Below are 24573 nucleotides of genomic sequence, written 5' to 3'. Positions count from 1 at the left end.
TGGTGAAGCAGGTCTGCAGGTGTCTTTCTCTCCCCCTCTCTGCCTTCTCCTCCTCTCTCCATTTCTCTCTGTCCTATCCAACAACAATGACATCAACAACAACAATAATAAAAATAACAAGGGGAACAAAAGGGAAAATAAATAAATATTAAAAAAGGGAATTAAAAAAACAAAACAAGTCTAACCTCAAACTATTTGCATAGTTTATCTTGCAATTAGTGGAACCATGGACTTCATATATATTGCCTCCTAGTCTGCAAGAATCTGTGAAGATTTATCAGTAACAGATTCAATGAAAACAAAAGACACTGGCCTCCTATTTGTTCCCACCCGGACCCTAGAATAATGAGAGTCTATATCCTGCTTAGAAGGAAAGTCAAAATCTTACCTTGACAAAATAATGGTCATTTGACCAATTTGGCAAGTATTACTTACAACCTAGAAAAGAATAGAGTAATATCTTAAGATATTGTCAATCAGAGAAGTATTTGTTATTTGTTATACATTGGTATTTAATTGAAATAGTTCCTGGGGGTAGGTGGTAGCAAACCCAGCTGAGTGCACGTGTAACCATGTACAAAAACCCGGGTACAAGCTCCCAATCTCCACCTGGAGGGAGGAAGCTTTAAGTGGTGAAGCAATACTTCAGGTGTCTTACTTTTTCTTTCCCTACCTAACTCTTTTTTTCTTCTCAATTTCTGTCTCTATCAAAAAAAAAAATTAAAAAGGAAAAAAATAATGGCTACCACGAGTGGTAGATTCATTATGCAGGCACTGAACCATAGCAATAACCCTGGTGGCAATAAAAAAAAAAGAAGAAAGAAATATTTCCTAAACATTGGACAAAAGAGAAATGTATTTGCATTACTTCATTCTATAAAGTAAACGAACAGACATGGAATGTAGCTTAATATAAGATTTGGATACCATAGCAGTTCTCTAAAGAGGAAAGGCACAAAGAGTGAAGAAGCCTAAATTGTCATCAATAGATGGCTGGACAAAGGAGCTACAGGATGCGGTATGTGTGTGTATGGGGGAGGGGCAATCGTAGCATAATAGTTATGCAAAGAGACTCATGCCTGAAGCTCCCCGAGTCCTAGATTTAATCCCCCGCACCACGATAAACCAGAGCTGTGTAGTGCTCTGGAAAAAAGGAAAGGAGAAGAAAAAAAAGGAGGAGGAAGAGGAGGAAATTATGGGATATATATGCTCCATGAAATATTACTCTGCAATAAAAAAGATAATATTGTACCCTTTGGAACAAAATGGGTGCAGCTGGAGGTGATGATGCTTAGCAAACTAAGAAATCAAAGATAACTATCAGTTTCATTCATATGTGGAATTTAGAGAACTGAGACACATGTGCTTGCAAAAAGTAAAAACTAGAAGTAAATAACTATTTTAAGGCTTTTGTGAGAACTATGGTGATGATGATTGGAACACAAAACTTTGGTGGGTGCGATGTTGAACTGTAATCCTACAATCTTGTAAACCATTATTAACCACAAATGGTTTGACCATGGGGGGGGGAAGAGGTGGTGGAAGAGGGAGGCAAATATGAAATCATGAAGTAACTCTCCATCTTCTAATAGATCGATTCTCTTCTCTTTTTCTGAGGTACAAGGCGATGAACTTAGGTCTTAGCATGAATTTAGGACTTTCATGCCTTAGGCATTAAAGTACCAGGTCAATACCCTGTAGCACCATAGTCCAGAGCTGAATACTGCTCTGGTAAAAAAAAAAATCATATATATGTACACACACACACACACACACACACACACACGAAAGAAAAGGAAGTCATGTATAAGATGACTAGCAGGAAGTATGACAAGCCAAAATTACTGTAATAGGGGAGGTTAGGCAGGAAAAATAGCTCACTTGGATAGTGCATGGCATTTGAGTAAGTATGCTGTGGTATCTTTCCACAGCCTTGTCCTATCTCTGTCCCTCTTTTTTTTTTTTTTTTGTCATCAGGTTTATTGCTGGGGTTCAGTGCCTGCACAATGCACCACTACTGGCAGCTATGTTTTCTTTCCTCGAGATAGTGATAGAGAGAGGTGGGGGACAGAGATAGAGAAAAGGTGTACACTGCAGCATGGCTCTATTACTAGTGAAGTTTCCTTCTTCCAGGAGGGCCCATGTGGTGGTGTGGGGCCCCAACCTACATCCTCTTGCACTGTAAAATGAGCACTCTACCTGGGTGAGCTCCCAGGTCTGCTAGCACCCAGCCTAGATGACGACAATGCTCCTCTTTTTCTTCTCTTCTCCTCTCTTCTCTTCTTTCCTCTTCTCTTCTTTCTCTTCTTCCTTCTCCTTCCTTCTTCTCTGATAGTTTTAATTACATAGGTTTTTGACTCCAAGGTGTGTATGTTTTTTTAAATCTTTTTTTTATTCAACTGAAAATGATATTGCTGCCTTCATTTCTCTTTCCTCTGACTCAACTTAAGTGTATAGAAATGCCACAGATTTATGTAAATTGGTTTTTATCCTGCCACTTTACCAAATTTCTTTATTTTTGTTTGTTTTTATATTACTTATTCCTTTATTTTGGATAGAAATGAAGAAATTGAAAGGGGAGGGGGGATATTTAGAACTTCCTATGACACCACTGTGTCTACAAACAGTATTAGCTTAGCTTCTTCCTTCCTAATGTAGACTCCTTTAATATCTCTTTCTTGAGTGCTTATACTGGCAAGACCTTCTAGACTATATTAATAGTAGTAATGAGAGTAGATATGCTTGTCTAGTTTCAGATTTTACTGGAAAAGCTTTCAGTTTTTCTCTCACTGAATGTAATGTTGGTCATGAGTTTATCATATATGGCCTTTATTATATTGAACATTCTATTCAAAATTTCTTTTATTAATTATTTATTTTCCCACTTTTGTTGCTCTTGTTATCATTTGTTATCATTATTGTTGTTAGTACTGTTGTTATTGTTGTTGGATAGGAAAGAGAGAAATCGAGAGAGGACAGGAAGACAGAGGTAGAGAGAAAGACAGACACCTGCAGCTGCACCTGCTTCACTGCCTGTAAAGCGACCCCCTGCAGGTGGGGAGGCGGGGGGGCTCGAACCGGGATCCTTACACTGGTCCTTGTGCTTCACGCCATGTGCACTCAACCCGCTGCACCACCACCCAGCACCCTATTCCAGATTTCTTAAGAGTATCATAAATGGGTGTTGAATCTTGTCAAACACCTTTTCAGTATCTATTGAGATAATCACGAATCAATAGTTTTAATCCTTTTTTAAAAAAATTGTATACGTTGAACAAGTCTTGCATCTCTGGAACAAATGACACTTGGTTTTGATGGATCATCTCTTCATATGTTGCTGAATTGGATTTTCCAAGATTGTTGAGGATCTCTGCATCAGTGTTCATCAGGGATAGTGGTCTATTGTTTGCTTATTTGTTTTTTTTTCTTGGTAGAGTCCTTTTCTGCTTTGAGCATCAGAGTTATATTGGCCTTGTAGAATCTGTTTGGGATTATTCCCCCTACTTCAATTTTTATGAAGAGTTTGAGGCGGATAGGTAGTAGGTCTCTGAAAGTCTTTTTTTTTTTTTAAGATTTTATTTATTTATGAGAAAGATAGGGGAGAGAGAGAAAGAACCAGACATCACTCTGGTACATGTGCTGCCAGGGATTGAACTCAGGACCTCATGCTTGAGAGTCTAGTGCATTAGCCACTGCGCCACCTCCTGGACCACTCTGAACGTCTTTTTTAATCATTACCAGCCTGCACAAGGCTAGAGGTCTATGAAGTAACCCAAAAGACTCTACCTATCAAGATTTTAAATAACTCTGAGGTCCCAGGTTCAATTTCTGACACCACCATAAACCAGAGCTGATCAGTGCTCTGGCAAAAAAAAAAAAAAGGGGGGGAGAGTGGGGGAAGGAAAAGAGGGGGAGAGAAAGAAAGAATGTTAAAGCCAGAGTTTTGACTAAAACTTACCAGTGGAGTTGTGCTCTGTTCATTTTGGGTATGTTTTGTCCTGAGCTCTTTATACAGATACCAGATATAATTGACGGTGTACAGAAATGAGGAAATGTAGAATATCTAGGTGAAAATCAAAACAAACATTAACTCACAGTCTGATATCCTTCAATTTATTTCATTGTTTTCTACTATAAGATTCCCATCTATTATCCCCTTAAGCACTTACTATCCAATATCCGTAAGAAGCAAAGCTGGTTAAAGTCTAGAAATTCTATTCAGACCTTCAAAAAACATGCCCCAACATCCTTATTTTATACTCTTGATTGTTCAAAGGAACACAACTTATCCAGCTCTTTTCAAGTAATTCTTCCACTTTAATGAAAATATCACATAGTTATTTTACATTTTATTTTTTAACTGAAAGGTCATGAGTATCTTCATTTCTAAGAGTAATAGTCTATACTATTTGAACCAAGCCTTTTGAAAGAACAAAAAATATTGAATAAAATGTCTGTTAACTCCTTATAACCTTCAAAGAGCTGGCAAGATGGCAAGAATTAGGAAGACAAAAATCTAAGGAAAGGAGTCTGCTTCTCTTTCAAAGGTTTATTTTACTTTATTTTATTTTACTTTAGGATAGAGAGATGTTAGAGCATCAGGTAGCCTCTGGCATTACACGGTGCTGGGGCTCTAACCTGGGGGCTGTTCTCATCAGAGACCTATGTACTATTGTTGAGCTATCTCCTTGGCCTCTGCTTATTTATGAAATAACAGTAGAATATTCCCTGCAGCCTTAAAAATTAAAAAGTAGACAAATATATAAAACCATCTATTTTCTGGACACTTGCTAACAATCAGTGCAGAACAATGGTACTCCAATTAGAAGAACTCTGGGCACAAACTTTGGGCCTATTCAGTTGTACAGCAAAAACAATCAAGTGTCTACGAATAACTTAACAAAGGATGTGAAAGATTTGAACACTTTGGTGGGGGCAGGTGATGGCACACCCAGTTAAGCATACACAGTAATAGGTGAAAGAAAAGGCCTGCATAAGGATCTGGGTTTGAGCCCCTGGCTGTCCACCTATAAGGGAGGATGCTTTACAAGTGGCGAAACAGGTATGCAGGTGCCTATTTTTCTCTCTCCCTCTCTATCTACCCCTCTTCTCTCAATTTCTCTCTGTCTTATCAAAAAAAAAAAAAAAAGAAAAGAAAAGAAAAGAAAGAAAGAAAGAAAAAGAAAAGAAATTAAGAAAAAGAGAAGAAAGGAAAAGATGGTTGCCAGGAACAGTGAATTTCTAGTGCCAGCACTGAACACAGAAAATTATGAATCGGTATTAAACAGAATAAAAAAGAGACATAAAGAAATAGAAATAGATTGGAAGAATTAACATCATTAAAATAACCAATGCCTGGGAGATAGTATAGTGGCTTATACAACTGACTCTCATGTCTGAGGCTCTTATCTGACTCTCATGCTTGAGGCTCTGATCTTCCAGGTTCAGTCCCTGGCACCACCACAAGCAAGAGGCTAGAAATGTTGTGGTTTAAAAAAAAAAAATGACCGGGGGTCAGGCGGTGGGGAGCCGGGGGCTTGAACCGGGATCCTTACGCAGGTCCTTGCGCTTTGTGTCACGTGCACTTAACCCGCTGCGCTACCGATCAACTCCATCAAGTTTTTTAAATAAAAAGTATGGCATCTGTTCCTGATCACAAGATTGATCTAGGGAACAATTGTATATAACCAAACTAATCCTCTCAGCGCAGATCAAGTCATAAAATAGAATAAAAAGACATCAGCATCTTAAAGTATAGATTAGATTCTCATTCAGAGCCAGATGCTGTAGTCTAGACAAAGTCTTCTAATCCAGATGTTATTCCAGTACTGTGACATCTCTTTATTGACTGAGTTCACAAAAGAAATAGCTGATAAGGGGGCCGGGCATATGGCTGAGTGCATACATCATCACGTACAAGGACCAGGGTTCAAGCCCTCAGTGCTCACCTACAGGGGTGAAGCTTCACCAGTGGTGAGGCAGTGCTGCAGGTATCTTTCTCCTTTCCTCTGTCTTCCTCTACCTTCTCAATTTTTATCTATCCTATAAAATTAAAAAAAAAAAAAGGAAAGGTGACTGTCAAGAGTGGTGAGTTTACTGTGCGGGCACTTAGCCCAGTGATAATCCTGGAAAGAAAGAAAGATAGATGGATGCAGGTGAGGGACCTGGTAATGAGGCACCCAGTAGAGCACTTAATGTTACCAGGATTTAACCCCCAGTTCTCACCTGGAGGGAGGAAGCTTTGTGAATGGGGCTCAAACCGGGATCGTTGTGATAGTCCTTGCGCTTCGCACCACGTGCACTTAACCCACTATGCTACCGCCTGACTCCCCCAGATCAAAATATTAGGCCTTGGTAAATGACCGATTTCTTTTGTTCAAGTTCAGTTAAGTAGCATAAACGTGGCATTTTTACTCCGCCATACCTCAATCTGTTCTTGATTTTCCATAAAACTCCTTTTCACTCAATGACTCCGGCAGACACTCAGTAATATCAGATACGTAATGTTATAAGAAGCGAATAAGTCTTTTGGATTTTTAAATTATATTATTATTTATTTATTATTGGATAGAGACAGAGGGAAATTGAGAGGGGAGGAGAAGGTACAGAAAGAGAGACAATGAGACCTACCTGCAACCCTGCTTCAAAACTCGTGAAGCTTCCCCCTGCAGGTAAGTAAGAACCAGGTCTTTGGGCACTGTAATCTGTGCAACTTAACCAGGTGCTCCACCACCTGGTTCCCATAAATTTGTTTATTTGCTTCATACATTCACCCCAATCGAGGATAAAAAGTTCAAAACTGAAAAATATCATGCATATTGAAGTAGTAACATCCCCCCCAAAAAAAAAAGATGGGGGAAGGGCAGGTGGTGGCACATCCGGTTAAGTATACATAGTACTAAGTGCAAGGACCCAGATTTGAACCCCACTCTGCACCTGCAGCTGGGACACTTCATGAGCCTTTAAGCAGATCTTCAGGTATCTATTTTTCTTTCTCTTTTTCTTTTTTTTTTTAATATTTATTTCTTCCCTTTTGTTGCACTTGTTTTATTGTTGTAGTTATGATTGTTGTCATTATTGTTGGATAGGACAGAGAGAAATGGAGAAAGGAGGGGAAGACAGAGAGGAGGAGAGAAAGATAGACACCTGCAGACCTGCTTCACCACCTGTGAAGCGACTCCCCTGCAGGTGGGGAGCCGGAGTTCGAACCGGGATCCTTACGCCGGTCCTTGTGCTTTGCGCCACCTGCGCTTAGCCCGCTGCGCTACAGCCCGACTCCCTCTTTCTCCTTTTCTACTTCCCTCTCCCCTCTCAATTTCTCTCTGTCCTATCAAATAAAATGGAAAAATGTTGCAGATCGCTTTCTCTCCTCTCCTCTCCTCTCCTCTCCTCTCCCGGATCAACTAGGAATACCAAAGGAGACCACCCGGACCGAAACAAGACAGGACTAGAATGACCACAGAAACCCAGTAAATCACCCGTGAGTACAAACACGCGTGGCTGGTGACAGAGAGGAGAGAGGGGCCTAAGGAGAGATTAAGTGACTGCTAACAGTTCGACAGTTTGTCAGTGGAGACACCACCTCCAGTCTGCTCCACCAACAAGGGGACAGCTGAAGGGAGGAAAGGACTCCCCAGAGACTCACCAAGTACAACTCTGAGTCCCCATTGCTACTACCCTCAGAATCTGGAGCAGCAACAGGGAGGGACACCAGGGCACAGAGATCTAACCAGGAAACTCAGGAGAAGACCTATACCTTGGTGGCATAGCTGAAGGGCTGTGAAAGTCTCTTTGCATAACCACTGGATTACCTCTGCCACACCCTGCTTTATCTCTTGGTCAGGAGTCATTGATTAAGCCAAGAAGCCTATTGATAGTTTAAAAGCCCTCAGGCTACCATAGCCTACAGGGGGAAAAAAAAAGGCTTTTACACCACTGAACTCCAACTCAGGGATTGAAAAACCTCTTAACTTATATAAAATGGTTAAAACAACAAGAAAAAATAATGGAGACTCGAACCAGGACAAGAGTCCAGCTAAAAGTCCTCCAGAGGGCAAAGCACAAAACAACGAGTTCAACATCCAAACATTAGCTAAGGAAATAATAACAGGAGTGAGTAAAGAATTTGAAAAAATTGTAATCAGAAATGCAGGAACAACAAATGAGAATATGGAAGAAAATTCTAATTATCTCATGGTTATTAGAGAGCTGAAAGCTGAAATTGCTGAGCTAAGAAGGCAACTAGCTGAACAAGCTAAAACAGTATCAGAGCAGGGCAACAAAATAGATGAACTCCAGAAAGCAGTAGAGGGCAGAGAGAATAGAATCAATGAGGCTGAAGACAGAATTAGCAAGATTGAGGATGAATTAGAGACAACTAAAAAAGAAGTAAGAGATCTCAAAAAGAGATTAAGAGATGCTGAAAACAACAACAGAGTCCTATGGGATGACTTCAAAAGAAACAATATACGCATTATTGGCTTACCAGAGGAAGAAAGAGAAGGGGAGGAAGAAAGCGTTCTCCAGGCCATAATAGCTGAAAATTTCTCTAGTCTAGACAACACCAAAGACATAAAGATTCAAGAAGTCCAGAGGGTCCCAAACAGAATTAACCCAGACCTAAAGACACCAAGACACGTCATACTTAGATTGGAAAGGAATAAGGATAAAGAAAGGATCCTCAAGGCTGCAAGAGAAAAACAAAGAGTCACCTACAAAGGAAAACCCATAAGATTAGCAGCAGACTTCTCCATACAAACACTACAGGCCAGAAGAGAATGGCAAGATATCTATCGAGTGCTCAATGAGAAAGGCTTTCAGCCAAGAATACTATATCCTGCTAGACTGTCATTCAGACTAGATGGAAGCATCAAAACCTTCTCAGACAAGCAACAGTTGAAGGAAGCAACCATCACCAAGCCTGCCTTGAAAGAAGTTCTGAAAGGTTTCCTATAAACAACCAGACCACCACAAATAGAACATATATCAAAACACTCTAAAACTCTACAAGAATGGCGTTAAAATATCTTCAATCTTTGATATCAATAAATGTGAATGGCCTGAATTCACCTATTAAAAGACACAGAGTAGGAAGATGGATCAGAAAACACAACCCAACAATATGTTGTCTACAGGAAACTCACCTAACGTAACAAGACAAACACAGACTTAAAGTGAAAGGATGGAAAACTATCATTCAAGCCAATGGCCCACAAAAAAGGGCAGGAACAGCTATTCTCATATCTGACATGATAGACTTTAAAATACATAAGATTAAAAAAGATAGGAATGGACACTACTTAATGCTCAGAGGATCAGTCAATCAAGAGGACTTAACAATTATTAATATCTATGCACCCAATGAGAAGCCATCTAAATACATCAAACTTCTACTGAAAGAGCTACAGCAATATATTAACAGTAACACAATCATAGTAGGGGACTTCAACACCCCACTATCTCAACTTGACAGATCATCCAGGAAGAAAATCAGTAAAGACATAAGGGAGCTAAATGAAGAGATAGATAACCTAGAACTATTGGACATTTTCAGAGTCATTCAGAGCAAGTTGTGGTATATATACACAATGGAATACTACTCAGCTGTAAAAAATGGTGACTTCACCGTTTTCAGCCGATCTTGGATGGACCTTGAAAAAATCATGTTGAGTGAAATAAGTCAGAAACAGAAGGATGAATATGGGATGATCTCACTCTCAGGCCGAAGTTGAAAAACAAGATTAGAAAAGAAAACACAAGTCGAACCTGAAATGGAATTGGAGTATTACACCAAAGTAAAAGACTCTGGGGTGGGTGGGTGGGTGGGGATAATACAGGTCCATGAAAAATGATGAATGAAATAGTGGGGGTTGTATTGCTAAATGGGAATCTGGGGAATGTTATGCATGTAAAAAATAAATAAATAAAAAATAAAGTGAAAAAAAAAAAAATGGAAAAATGGCCCCTTTGAGAGCAGTGAATTTGAAGTGTGGCTAACGAGCCCCAGCGATAAGCCTAGAGAGAGAGAAAGATTTCAAATGGCTACTTACTACATTAATTCCTAAATACTGATTCACATATTAGCACTAATCCCTGAAAAATAGTCATTGTCTAAGGAACACTGAGATTAACAGGCAATGTAGTGAGTTTTTCATATGGATAAATTAAAGAAATATCTTTGGGGAGGGTAAAGGGAAAAAAAAGAAATATCCTTTATTATCACTTTTTTTTCCAGAGCACTGCTCAGCTCTGGCTTATTTTAGTGTATGGAATTGAACCTGAGACCTTGGAGCTTCAGGCATGAAAATCTGTTTGCATAACCATTATGCTATCTCCCCATATCCTTTATTTTAAGATTCTATTTTGTCTAGATTTTTACTATTAGATGCTATTTTTTTTGTGTGCAAGTAGATAGTTTTAATGTTCTTAACTTAGCAGAATATAAAATTAGCAAGATTATACCAACTACTTTCCATCATGAAGTCTAGGAACGCTTGATTTACTTATCTAGTTTATCACCTATCTTTCATATAAAAATAGCAAAGCCATTTCACACAGATGAAAACTACAGACATATCTGATAAGGAAACACTATCTGTAGTCAGAATACCCTGACTATGCTAATGTCCTCTGACAGGGAAATGTTAACTGATGATTTGTTCTTATTAAAATAATCCTACCTAGTGGGGGTTGTATTGTTAAGTGGAAAACTGGGAAATGTTATGCATGTACAAACTACTGTATTTACTGTCGAATGTAAAGCATTAATTCCCCAATACAGAAATTAAAAAAAAAAATCCTTAACATTTCTAGCCCTAGAATCTTTCCTACTACTGCTTAAGCCCATTTTATTTCATTTATTTATATACATATATATTATTTATTTCATTTATTTATATACTGCTTTGGTGGGAATGATAAACTGCTAATTATGTTCTAAAAATTGTAGCATTAATTTTGAAGAAGATTTTTCTAAAAGGATCTTCCTGATCAAACAATGAAACTAGAACTCAAGATTCAGAGACTTGGAGATTCTGTTTGTTTAGATCAGGTGACTGGTTCCCTTTCTTTACTTTGACTCTTGGAAAAATCTAGGGCCTTTTATCTGCTTATGCAAACAAAGAATGCTCCACCTCTTCTCACTCCCAACTTTTTTCTCAAGAACTAGCTTGAGAATTTTGAGGAGAGTCATTAATCTATACTGACTAAATTGTGAAAGTTTGGCACAGAAAAGTAGGTAAATTTTCACTCTCCACCCTATGTATTCCTCTTTACTATTTTTATCAAGAACATACACTGTTTTATAGATTAGACATCAAATTATATACTATTGCTAAGCTGAAAATAAAAATGTTCTTTCTTTTTTTTTTTCTTCCCTCCAGGGTTATCGCTGGAGCTCGGTGCTTGCACTACAAATCCACTGCTCCGGGAGGCCACTTTCCCCATTTTTGTTGCCCTTGTTATTATTGTTATTGCTGTTGTTGTTGAATAGAAGAGAGAGAAATCAAGAGAGGAGGGGAAGACAGAGAGGGGGAGAGAAAGATAGATACCTGTAGACCTGCTTCACCACCTGTGAAGCAACCCCCCCTGCAGGTGGGGAGACAGGGCTCGAACCTGGATCTTTATACCGGTCCTTGCGCTTCGCACCATGTACACTTAACCTCCTGCTTACCACCTGGCCCCCAAAATGTTCTCTTTCTTACATGGTTCTAGGAAGTGAACTCAGGGGTTCAAACATGCGTAAAACTTCTAAGGTCACCTTCTTGGCTTTTATTCTTTATTTTTGAGGGAGAAGGAGAGAGGGAGAGAGGAATAAAGCAAAGAAGTGAGAGGAGACTCATCAAAGCATCACTCTACCATTCAAGAACTTCCCCAGGTGCTGCTAATGGTGCTCCCATGTGGTGCCAGTGATCAAACCAAGGGCCCCCTGTGTGGGCCTGAAAGTGATTCATTTTTAAGGAAAGTATATATTTCTTTTTTTTTCTTTCTTTTTATTTATTTTATTTATTTATTCCCTTTTGTTGCCCTTGTTGTTTTATTGTTGTAGTTATTATTGTTGTTGTCGTTGTTGGATGAAAGTATATATTTCTGTCTTGATCTCCAAGTCTTTCCAAAGGTTACTAGTGGGTTCCTGAATAGCTTCTTTTTATTTATTTACTTAATTTTTTTAAATATTTATTCCCTTTTGTTGCCCTTGTTGTTTTATTGTTATAGTTATTATTGCTGTTGTTGACATCATCATTGTTGGATAGGACAGAGAGAAATGGAGAGAGGAGAAGACAGAGAGGGGGAGAGAAAGAGAGACACCTGCAGACCTGCTTCACCGCCTGTGAAATGACTCCCCTGCAGGTGGGGAGCCAGGATCTCCAACCGGGATCCTTACTTCAGTCCTTGCGCTTGGCGCCACCTGCGCTTAACCCACTGCACTACCACCCGACTCCCTCCAGAATAGCTTCATGATGGAAACTGGTCACCAGTCACTAAAGACTTGGACCTCCCAATCCCCTCCTTATCCTTTGAGAAGAGAAAATGCTTAGAGATTGAGTTACTGATTTATTATTCCTACCACAGTGCCTGAGGGTCCCAAAGTATGTCAGCTACAGTTGGTCAAGAGCACTGTCCTGTAGGACAGGTTCTTACCAAAAGGAAAAGTGTAATCACATAATTAAATCTGCATTTTTTTCTCCAACAAATCTGAGATGAGCTCTGGAATTTAAAAAAGCAAAATCATGTGGTCTGGGCAGTGGTGCAGTGGATGAAGCACTGGCCTCTCAAGCATGAGGTCCTGAGTTCGGTCCCCAGCAGCACATGTACCAGAGTGATGTCTGGTTCTTTCTCTCTCCTCCTCCTTTCTCATTAATAAATAAAATATTAAAAAAAAAAGCAAAATCATGTTCCTACTCATGACCACAGAATGTGAGCTCAGATCTACAGGGATGGAGAGGTCACATAAATTCCTAAGATGAATATGGGCCCCAAACCAAATCAAATCAATGGGGTTTACAGTCAACAATGTTTATGCCCCTTTCCCATATTAGGGAGCTACTCTCTTCCCTGATCCAGCTTTCTGTCCCTTTTCCAGCCATGACATCATCTCCCCAGACAATAACTTGGATCCATCTGCATATCAGATTTCAGGCTCAGGGAAAAAAAAAAAAAAAACCCTAGTATAGCCACAGGCCCTTTGGAATATAACTAAAATATGCCTACTATATATCTACAAAATGGAGGACCCCCCCCCAACTCTTCATCTGAACTATTCCAGCCTTTAGGTCCATGATTGGTCAACAATTTGTATGTTAACTCTCTTTTCGACAATTTGGCTTTGTATGTTAACTCTCTTTTCAGCCACCAGGTTCCAAGCATGATGCCAACCAGACCCCACCAATGTGTCCTGGAGCTCTGCTTCCTCAGGGCCCCACCCAACTAGGGAAAGAGAGAGGCAGGCTGGGAGTATGGATCGACCAGTCAACACCATGTTCAGTAGGGAAGCAATTACAGAAGCCAGAACTTCCACCTTCTGTAACCCACAATGACCTTGGGTCCATACTCCCAGTGGGGTAAATAGGAAAGCTATCAGGGAGGGGATACGGAGATCTGGTGGTGGGAATTGTGTGGAGTTGTACCCTTCTTATCCTATGGTTTTGTCAATGTCTCCTTTTTATAAACAAATAATAATAATAATAATAATAATAATAAAAAGCAAAAGCAAACTGATTGGAGGGTTGTGGTTTAGAGGACGTGACAACTCCATCTTTGGAGAAGATACATAGCTACATTCTTTTTACTTTGATTAGGATGAGAGAGACCCTTACATATATAATCACACTTATAAGGACTTGGAGCCTTTGGTTGGATAGAATCAGGCAATGGAGTCTGCTCAGGAGTCCACATCTACTTCTGGTTACTGTTATCATCACCATCATCATAGTAAAAATAATGCCCTGGTTCTACTATTTTCTTTTCTTTTTTTCTTGTCACCAAGGTTAGCTACAGCTTGGTGTTGGCACAACTAATCTCCACTCCCAGTGGCCGTTTTTTCCTTTGTTTCTTTCTATGTTATTGAATAGGACATAGAGAAATTGAGAGGGGAGAGGGAGGGAAGGAGCAGAGGAAGGAAGGAAGGAAGGAGGGAGGGAGAGAGAAGCAAGAAAGACCTGCAGACCTGCTTTACCTCTCACGAGGCTTCTTCCTTGCAGGTGGGGAGCTGGGGGCTTGAACTGGGATCCTTATGCCAGTCCTTGCACTTTGTGCCACCTGCACTTAACCCGCTGCACTACCACCCAACTCCCACCAACTCACATTTTTAAAGCCAAGAAACCCCTTTCCAAATAAATAAAGTAATTGATCATTCCTAGGAGATGAATCCTCTATAAAAATCTCTAAACTGGTGGGAGAGGCAAACAGGGCTGAAGGGAGGTTAGGGAACAAATGCATGATGGTAGAAGAAGACAAGTTAGTGGTGTGCTGACATCTATCATGGGGAGATATGAAACTGCAAACTGTGGCAAGTCTTGTAAGGAGACAATTCCCCCAACAAAGTGATCTACAACAAAAAACCCAGAATCACTAAATTGTACTTATTTGTTGCCATCACCAGGATTTCATCACTCTAGGTTAACTTTTTCAGACAAAGTGGGAGGGGTGGGAGAGAGAGAAGGAAAGAAAGAAACCTGGTTAAGTGCACATATCACCAGCACAAGGATCCAGGTTCAAGACTCTGCTCTCCACCTGTAGGAAGGACACTTCATGAGTGGTGAAGCAGATCTGCAGGTGTCTATCTTTCCTTCTCCCTCTTTATCTCCTCTTCCCTCTCAACTTCTCTCTGTCCTGTCAAGTAGAAATAAAATAGAAAGAAAAAAAGGAAAGATGGCTGCCAGGTGCAGTGTTTTTGTAGTGCTGGCACTGAGCTCCAGTGATAATGCTGGCGGCAAAAGAGAGACAGAGACAGAGAGATACAGGGACCTGCTTCACTCCCCCCCCCCCCCGCTCTCTGAAAAAAGTTGAACAGAATCGTGAAATCATAGTGACAACAACAACAAACAAATATAGTCAAGTCAGATAGAGCCCTTGGAACCTACTACTTACAACTGACATGTGAAGTGAGGAAGCAATCTTGTGGGACTGAACCTTTAACCTGTGGGATTTGTATTATCAATAACTGTGTAATTAGTGTCAGAATTAAGTTGTAGGACAACCAGTTGGTGGAGTGTTTAAGAACTGGTTGTGGTTCCTCAAGTCATTCCCCTATCAACATCAGGCAGATGACCCCATGGAGCATTTTTAATAATATTGTAAAAATATGTAAAATGCTATCATGTTAGATATTTCAAAAACTCAAATGACAATGATTAAAATAAACACTTATATGTGAGTTTAAAAAATTGGTACAGTGAGTCCAGCAGTAGAAAGCAGGTTAAGCACACATGGCACAAAGCGCAAGGACCGGCATAAGAATCCTGGTTCGAGCCTCCGGCTCCCCATCTGCAGGGAAGTCACTTCACAGGCGATGAAGCAGGTCTGCAGGTGTCTATCTTTCTCTCCCCCTTTCTGTCTTCCCCTCCTCTCTCCTTTTCTCTCTGTCCTATGTAACAATAATGACATTAATAACAACAATAATAACTACAACAACAATAAAAAACAAGGGCAGCAAAAGGGAAAACAAATAAATATATATATAAATTTTTTTAAAATGGTACTAGTGTGAGTCGGGTGGTAGCACAGCAGGTTAAGTGCAGGTGGTGCAAAGTGCAAGGACCAGCACAAGGATCCCAGTTCGACCCCCGGTTCCCCACCTGCAGGAGGTCACTTTACCAGTGATGAAGCAAGTCTGCAGGTTGTCTATCTTTCTCTCCCCCTCTGTCAATTTCTTTCTGTCCTATCCAACAACAATGACATCAATAATAACAATAACAACCACAACAATCAAACAATAAGGGCAACAAAAGGGAATAAATAAATATTGAAAAAAAAGTTTTAAAAAATGGTACTAGTGTAAGAACAACACATTTGGTGTCAGAAATGTTTTGAACAGAGAAGCAGGTCTCCACTAGTATTTTTTTTCTTTTTAAAATTTTTTTCCTTTTTGTTGCCCTTGTTTTTTTTTTTTTTTAAGAATTTATTTATTTATTTATGAGAAAGACAGGAGGCGAGAAAGAACCAGACATCACTCTGGCACATGTGCTGTGCTGCCAGGGATTGAACCCAGGACCTCATGCTTGAGAGTCTGATGCTCCATCCACTGCACCACCTCCCAGACCACGACCTTGTTTATCATCGTTGTTGTCATTATTGTTGTTGTTATTGGACAGGACTGAGAGAAATCGAGAGAGGAGGGGAAGACAGAGGGGGAGATAAAGATAGACACCTGCAGACCTGCTTCACCGCCTGTGAAGCGACTCCCCTGAAGATGGGGAGCCGGGGGCTCGAACGCGGATCCTCAACTCTGTCCTTGCACTTCGGGCATGTGCACTTAACCCGCTGTGCCACCGCCTGGTTCCCTCCACTCGTATTTTTCTGTGTAGTGTTCTATGCAGTGCTGATATGCATGCAGCCCAGGGCTTTATACATACAAAGATGCACTGCAGTTAGTTAGTTACCTCCCACCTTTACAGCAGAGTAACAAAAAAAAAATCAACTATAACATCTAACTGCCAGCCCTAAAGTGGGAGAAAATGGAAATATTCTTAAATAATCATTACTAACTAGGGCTAAAGGGAAAGGTGAGACTTTAAAGTTCTGTTTAAAGTATTTTCATCCTAATTGTTCTAAGGAGAAATTTCGCTATGATACCAGACTTAAGCTGATCTCTTCAGGATCTGAAGAATTAACTCAAGGAAACTCTGATTTTGTAAAATTAATACCTGAATCTCAGTGGCAAGTTAAATAAGTGAATAGTAAAGGACTGACAGATCTCAGATCAATAAAAGTGATATAACAAAGTGGCTTGAGGACCAGGGAATTAGCACACAATAGACTAATTTTGAGGCACCAGAGGTCCCAAATTCAATCGCTGGCATGGCCTTAAGTTAGAGCTGGGTAGTGCTCTGATTGAAAGAAAAAAAAAGTGTCTATACAGAAACAAGAAAGTCTTTTGGGGGATGGGCAGGTAGAAAACTAAATTAGATTTGGGAGGTTTCACACTATGGTACTATTCAGTTTTTGTTATTGCTGTTTTGTTTCATTTTTGCCGTTAAGGTTATCAACAGGCTCTGTGCCTATATGATTGCTCTGCTCCCAACAGACCTTTTTTTTTTTTCTTCAGATTCTTGAGTAGAGATAGAGAGGAGAAACATAACAGTACTGCTCCACCACTCATAAATCTTCCTCTGTGCATGTGTTCCCCATGTGGTGGCCAGGGGTTCAAATCTGAGTCCTTGCACATGGAAAAGTGCCCACTCTACCAGATGAGCTGCCGCCCATCCCCCAATATTAAGTTTTAAAAAGATGATTCAGATGCAGAAGGAGCTTGTTGGATGTTTTAGTGCCTTAACCTTTATGGGAAGCAATGACTCACACATATTACAGTTATAGCTCAGTATTGGCCAGCCAGTATTTCTGGGAACTTTCTATAATTTCTCTTCTGAGGGCTTATAGTTTCAGCACTGTTCTCTTCTTATAGTTTATCTTGGGTTTATGAACGTTTAGTAAATGACTGATTGCTTCTGTTCCAGTTCAGTGAAGTGGCTAAGGGTACAATGCAGTTGTTCTAAACCACATTTTCTTAGCCAGTTCTGGACTTATCTAGTCAAAATATCTAGAGTATTTTGCCATTTTCAACCAAGTTTTGGAGGAGAATCTACTACCTTAACATGTCAACACAGTCAACTTATCCTGTCAGATAAAAGATAACCTTGGGCTGGGTGGTAGCGCAGCAGGTTAAGTGCACATGGCGTGAAGTACAAGGGCCAGCACAACTATCCTGGCTCAGCCCCTGGCTCCCCACCTGCGGGGAGGGGGAGGGTCACCTCCAAGCTGTGAAGCAGGTGTGCAGGTGTCTACCTTTTCTCCCTTCTCTGTCTTCCCTTCCTCTCTCAATTTATGTCTTATCCAACAACAGCAGCAGTAACAACAATAACAACAATGAGGACAACAAAATGGAAAATAACACCTTAAAGCAAAAGTGCACAATAGTTTGCAGTGAGTCAATAAGCAAAGCAAGCAAGTTGAAAGACCTAAAAAGACACCTTAAAGTACTTAATGAAGCAGTTTCTACTTAGACCAAGATACCCTCCTCACCTACCTATTATACGTCCCTCAATCATTCCAAAGCTAATCTTGTCAGACAAAGTAAGGACTACAAAAACTGAATAAGGGCGAGAGATTGGCATACTTTAATGATGACTCATTAGTCACTAGCAGGCCACCCCATCACCTGGGGCCCTAGTCAGGGAGCCCTGGGGTTCCCACACAGACATGATGGATCCCTTTCGCCACTGTCACTGGTCACCTCCATCAGGAACAGCATAATGGACCCCTTTGTGGGCCTCCATAGGACCTTGCCCTCAATGTGGATCAATAATGGTAGAGAATATTCCATTTTCTGAAGGGACGTTAGACAACATACTCTACCTACTACCCGAGGAAGATGGGTCCCGAAATTAGTGCACCCTGGAATGTTCCTAGCCATGACCACAGAAATCTTAACTGTATTCAAATATTTCAGTAAACTAAGATGCTATTTATACAACTGTATTCTGAGTCATTTTATGCATAATTAACAAAATATTTACTAAATAATGATATGCAACTAAAAATAAATTCAGGTTTCTTGGGGGGTGGAAGGTATCTTGCCTGGTAGAACACAAATATCGCCTTGTGTGAGGACCTGGATTCAAGACCTAGATTACCACATGGAAGCAGCTGCAGAGGGGGAAACTCCAGGAAAGGTGAAGTGGTTTTGCAGTGCCTCACCTCTTTCTCCCTCTCTCCCTCCCTCTTTCTGTCTCTCTCTGTTTCACCCTTTGTCTATAAGCCCTGAGCCCTATCAATAGCCCTGGTGACAAAAATAAGTAAATAAATAAATAAATTCATGTCTCCTAACTCTATCTATTTCATTTTCACTATTGTCATCCTAAAATTGAATAAAGGAATCCACCCAATTATTTAATTTGAATTGTAGGTCTCAGTTTAAGAAAATGAAAAGTTAAACAATATTTCTCCTCTAAGAAGGCAGAATTTATTAGGAGGAAAGATGTAAATATTGGATGTGGAATATTGAAAATTCTACTTTAAAAATAACCCTCATTTTATGTGGTGCTGGGGAAAAGATCCAGGGCACATACATGACACAAAAACTGCCCTTCCTCACTTCACAGGCGGTGAAGCAGTTCTACAGGTGTCTGTCTTTCTCTCCCTCTCTGTCTTCCCCTCCTCTCTCCATTTCTCTCTGTTCTAACCAACAACAATGACATCAACAACAATAATAACTACAACAACAATAAAAAAACAAGGACAACAAAAAGGAAATAAATAAATATTTTTTTAAATCTTTAAAAAAAAAACCTGCCCTTCCCAGTCCAATTTTTACTCTTTATTTTTTAAAATCAATAAAGGGGGAAAAGGAAAGATAAACTGCTTTCCATGTTTCCATGGAAATTACACACTACTTAATCACTTCTCCAGATACTGGTGGTATTACTATTATCATTATTATACTCAATAAATAAATTCTTCCTCTGCCTCATAATAACAAAAGTATTCAGTGACTATCTCATACAGTTAGTGAAATATATATATATATATACATATACAAAAGTATTCAGTGACTATCTCATACAGTTAGTGAAATATATATATATACATATATGTATATATATTTTGCCTCCAGGATTATTGCTGGGGCTTGGTGCCTGCACCACAAATCCACTGCTCCTGGAGGCTATTTTTTCCCTTCTGTTGCCCTTGTTGGTTATTATTGTTGTTGTAGTTATTGCTGTTATTGTTGTTGGATAGGACAGAGAAAAATCGAGAGAAGAGGGGAAGACAGAGAGGGGGAGAAAAAGACACCTGCAGACCTGCTTCACCGCCTGTGAAGCAACTCCCCTGCAGGTGGAGAGCGAGGGTCTCGAACCAGCATCCTTGTGTGGGTCCTTGTGCTTCATGCCATGTGCCCTTAACCCACTGTGCTACAGCGGGTTAAGCGCATGTGGCACAAAGCGCAAGGACTGGCAGAAGGATCCCGGTTTGAGCCTCCAGCTCCCCACCTGCAGGGGAGTCGCTTCACAGACATTGAAGCAGGTCTGCGGATATCTATCTTTCTCTCCCCTCTCTGTCTTCCCCTCCTCTCTCCATTTCTCTTTGTTCCACCCAAAAACAATGACATAATAACTATAACAACAACAATAAAACAAGGGTAACAAAAGGGAATAAAAATTTAAAAAAAGGAAACACCGACAAAAAAAAGAAACACAAGAGGGGGACAACTCCACACAATTCCCACCACCAGAACTCCGTATCCCATCCCCTCCCCTGATAGCTTTCCTATTCTTTATCCCTCTGGGAGCATGGACCCAGGGTCATTATGGGGTGCAGAAGGTGAGAGGTCTGGCTTCTGTAATTGCTTCCCCGCTGAACTTGGGCGTTGACGCAGTATTTTTAAGGAAACAAGAGATAGCAATCAGGAATACTCTTGTAAGGCTTGATATAATAAGGTGGTAGACTACGAAACTAACATACAAAAATCAGTAGCATTTTCAATCCCATTTAGAATAACATCAGAAAGAATTGGGTATCTAGGTGTAAATTTAACAAAATTATGGGGATGAGCGGTAGCGCACATGGTGCAAAGTGCAAGGACCAGCCTAAGGAACCCGGTTCAAGACACTGGCTCCCCACCTGCAGGGGGTTGCTTCACTGGTGGTAAAGCAGGTCTGCAGGTGTCTATCTCCCCCCCCCAACCTTCCCCTCCTCTCTTGATTTCTCTCTGTCTTATCCAATGGCAGCAATAACAACAATAACAACAACAACAACAATAAAATAACAAGGGAACAAAAGGGAAAAAATAGCCTCCAGGAGCAGTGGATTTGTAGTGCAGGCACCGAGCCCCAGCAATAACCCTGTAGGCAAAAAAAAAAATTTTTTTTAATTGAAAGATGTGAAGGGCTTAGGTATTGGAAACTTTAAATCACAACTAAAGGCAATAAAAGACACAAGGAAATGGGAAGATATTCCATGCTCATGAAGGAAGAGTTAGCATCCTTAGAGTAACCATTCTACACAAAACAAAATATATATTCAATACAATACCTATCACAAGTCCAATGAATTTTTAAGTAAAGTAATAAATGCTACAAAAATTTGTCTGGAACTACAAAAGACACAAAACGCCAAAGCAATCCTGAAAGGAAAAAAGAAGAAGAACTGCAAAGTGTATTATGGTACTATACTAATCAAAACTGTTCAGTACTGGAATCAAGACATACTGTAGAAGATCACATGGAAATATGATCACAATGTGTCGAATAAGAAAAGAAAATTACTAAAGTATTTATTTTTAAAAAATATTTATTCCCTTTTGTTGCCCTTGTTGTTTTATTGTTGTAGTTATTATTGTTGTTATTGATGTCGTTGGATAGGACAGAGAGAAACGGAGAGTGGAGGGGAAGATACAGAAGGGAGAGAAAGATAGATCCCTGAAGTCCTGCCTCACTGCCTGTGAAGTGACCCCCATGCAGGTGGGGAGCTGGGGGCTCGAACTGAGATCCTTACGCCGGTCCTTGCGCTTTGCGCCACCTGTGCTTAACCTGCTGGGCTACAGCCCGACTCCCACAAAAGTACTGATTTTTTAAAAACTATTTGATCTAAAAATACATAAATCTACAAATAGAAAGATTTTTTTAGGGGGCTAGGTGGTGGTGCACTTGGTTAAATGCACATATTACCATGTCAAGAACTCTAGTTTGGGATTCAACTTCCGGAGGCGGAGCTACGAGCAGGAGATCCCTTTCTCTCCTCTCCTCTCCTCTCCTCTCCTCTCCTCTCCTCTCCTCTCCTCTCCTCTCCTCTCCTCTCCTCTCCTCTCCTCTCCTCTCCTCTCCTCTCCTCTCCCAGATCAACTAGGAATACCAAAGGAGACCACCTGGACCGAAACAAGACAGGACTAGAATGACCACAGGAACCCAGTAAATCACCCATGAGTACAAACACACGTGGCTGGTGACAGAGAGGAGAGAGGGGCCTAAGGAGAGATTAAGTGACTGCTAACAGTTCAACAGTTTATCAGTGGAGACACCACCTCCAGTCTGCTCCACAACAAGGGGACAGCTGAAGGGAGGAAAGGACTCCCCAGAGACTCACCAAGTGCAACTCTGAGTCTCCATTGCTACTACCCTCAGAATCTGGAGCAGCAACAGGGAGGGACACCAGGGGACAGAGATCTAACCGGGAAACTCAGGAGAAGACCTGTACCTCGGTGACATAGCTGAGGGGCTGTGAAAGTCTCTTTGCATAACCACTGGATTATCTCTGCCACACCCTGCTTTATCTCTTGGTCAGGAGTCAGTGATTAAGCTAAGAAGCCTATTGATAGTTTAAAAGCCCTCAGGCTCCCATAGCCTACAGGGAAGAAAAAAAAAGAGGCTTTTACACCACTGAGCTCCACCAACTCAGGGATTGAAAAAACTGTTAACTTCCACCACGGTAAACCCTTTAATTAAATTACTTAGACACAAGTCAATCCAGGCAATAGTGATCAATAATTTGAAAAGTACTGATAAAGGGAACTCATAACATAATATATAAAATGGTTAAAACAACAAGAAAAAATATTGGAGACTCGAACCAGGACAAGAGTCCAGCTAAAAGTCCTCCAGAGGGTGAAGCACAAAATAACGAGTTCAACATCCAAACATTAGCTAAGGAAATAATAACAGGAGTGAGTAAAGAATTTGAAAAAATTGTAATCAGAAATGCAGGAACAACAAATGAGAATATGGAAGAAAATTCTAATTATCTCATGGTTATTAGAGAGCTGAAAACTGAAATCGCTGAGCTAAGAAGGCAACTAGCTAAACAAGTTAAAACAGTATCAGAGCAGGGCAACAAAATAGATGAACTGCAGAAAGCAATAGAGGGCAGAGAGAATAGAATCTATGAGGCTGAAGACAGAATTAGCAAGATTGAGGATGAATTAGAGACAACTAAAAAAGAAATAAGAGATCTCAAAAAGAGATTAAGAGATGCTGAAAACAACAACAGAGTCCTATGGGATGACTTCAAAAGAAACAATATACGCATTATTGGCTTACCAGAGGAAGAAAGAGAAGGAGAGGAAGAAAGCATTCTCCAGGCCATAATAGCTGAAAATTTCTCTAGTCTAGACAACACCAAAGACATAAAGATTCAAGCCCAGAGGGTCCCAAACAGAATTAACCCAGACCTAAAGACACCAAGACATGTCATACTTAGATTGGAAAGGAATAAGGATAAAGAAAGGATCCTCAAGGCTGCAAGAGAAAAACAAAGAGTCACCTACAAAGGAAAACCCATAAGATTAGCAGCAGACTTCTCCATACAAACACTACAGGCCAGAAGAGAATGGCAAGATATCTATCGAGTGCTCAATGAAAAAGGCTTTCAGTCAAGAATACTATATCCTGCTAGACTGTCATTCAGACTAGATGGAGGCATCAAAACCTTCTCAAACAAGCAACAGTTGAAGGAAGCAACCATCACCAAGCCTGCCCTGAAAGAAGTTCTGAAAGGTCTCCTATAAACAACCAGACCACCACAAATATGACATATATCAAAACACTCTAAAACTCTACAAGAATGGCGTTAAAATATCTTCAATCTTTGATATCAATAAATGTCAATGGCCTGAATTCACCTATTAAAAGACACAGAGTAGGAAGATGGATCAGAAAACACAACCCAACAATATGCTGTCTATAGGAAACTCACCTAACTCAACAAGACAAACACAGACTTAAAGTGAAAGGATGGAAAACTATCATACAAGCCAATGGCCCACAAAAAAGGGCAGGAACAGCTATTCTCATATCTGACATGATAGACTTTAAAATAGATAAGATTTAAAAAGATAGGAATGGACACTACTTAATGCTCAGAGGATCAGTCAATCAAGAGGACTTAACAATTATTAATATCTATGCACCCAATGAGAAGCCATCTAAATACATCAAACTTCTACTGAAAGAGCTACAGCAATATATTAACAGTAACACAATCATAGTAGGGGACTTCAACACCCCACTCTCTCAACTTGACAGATCATCCAGGAAGAAAATCAGTAAAGACATAAGGGAGCTAAATGAAGACATAGATAAACTAGAACTATTGGATATTTTTAGAGTCATTCATCCCAAGAAACTGGAATACACATTTTACTCAAATCCACATGGATCATTCTCAAGGATAGACCATATGTTAGGCCACAAAGACAGCATCAGCCAATTCAAGAGAATTGAAATCATCCCAAGCATCTTCTCAGACCACAGTGAAATTAAACTAACACTTAACAATCAACAAAAGATTAGTAACAGTGCTTCCAAAATGTGGAAGCTCAACAGTACACTTCTTAACAACTTCTGGGTCAAAGAGGAAATCAAGGAA

At 40.1% G+C, this 24573-nt stretch overlaps 1 protein-coding gene across 4 annotated transcripts in view; it reads right to left on the bottom strand.

Moving 5' to 3' along the window:
• Positions 1 to 24573, bottom strand: part of TMEM116 (transmembrane protein 116) — a 163495-nt gene that overhangs the window by 103888 nt on the left and 35034 nt on the right. For all 4 annotated transcript variants that reach the window (XM_060193079.1, XM_060193080.1, XM_060193081.1 and 1 more), the window contains exons 5-6: positions 3959 to 4063; positions 389 to 438 (exon numbers count right to left, since the gene is read on the bottom strand). In XM_060193079.1, coding sequence (XP_060049062.1) covers positions 389 to 438; positions 3959 to 4063 — 155 coding nt within the window. The remainder of the gene's footprint in view (positions 1 to 388; positions 439 to 3958; positions 4064 to 24573) is intronic.

Source organism: Erinaceus europaeus, chromosome 6 (genome assembly GCF_950295315.1).
Source record: "Erinaceus europaeus chromosome 6, mEriEur2.1, whole genome shotgun sequence".
In the NCBI taxonomy this organism is placed as follows: domain Eukaryota; kingdom Metazoa; phylum Chordata; class Mammalia; order Eulipotyphla; family Erinaceidae; genus Erinaceus; species Erinaceus europaeus.
The sequence above is the reverse complement of the archived record's forward strand: the minus strand, read 5'-3'. Positions and strand labels throughout refer to the sequence as shown.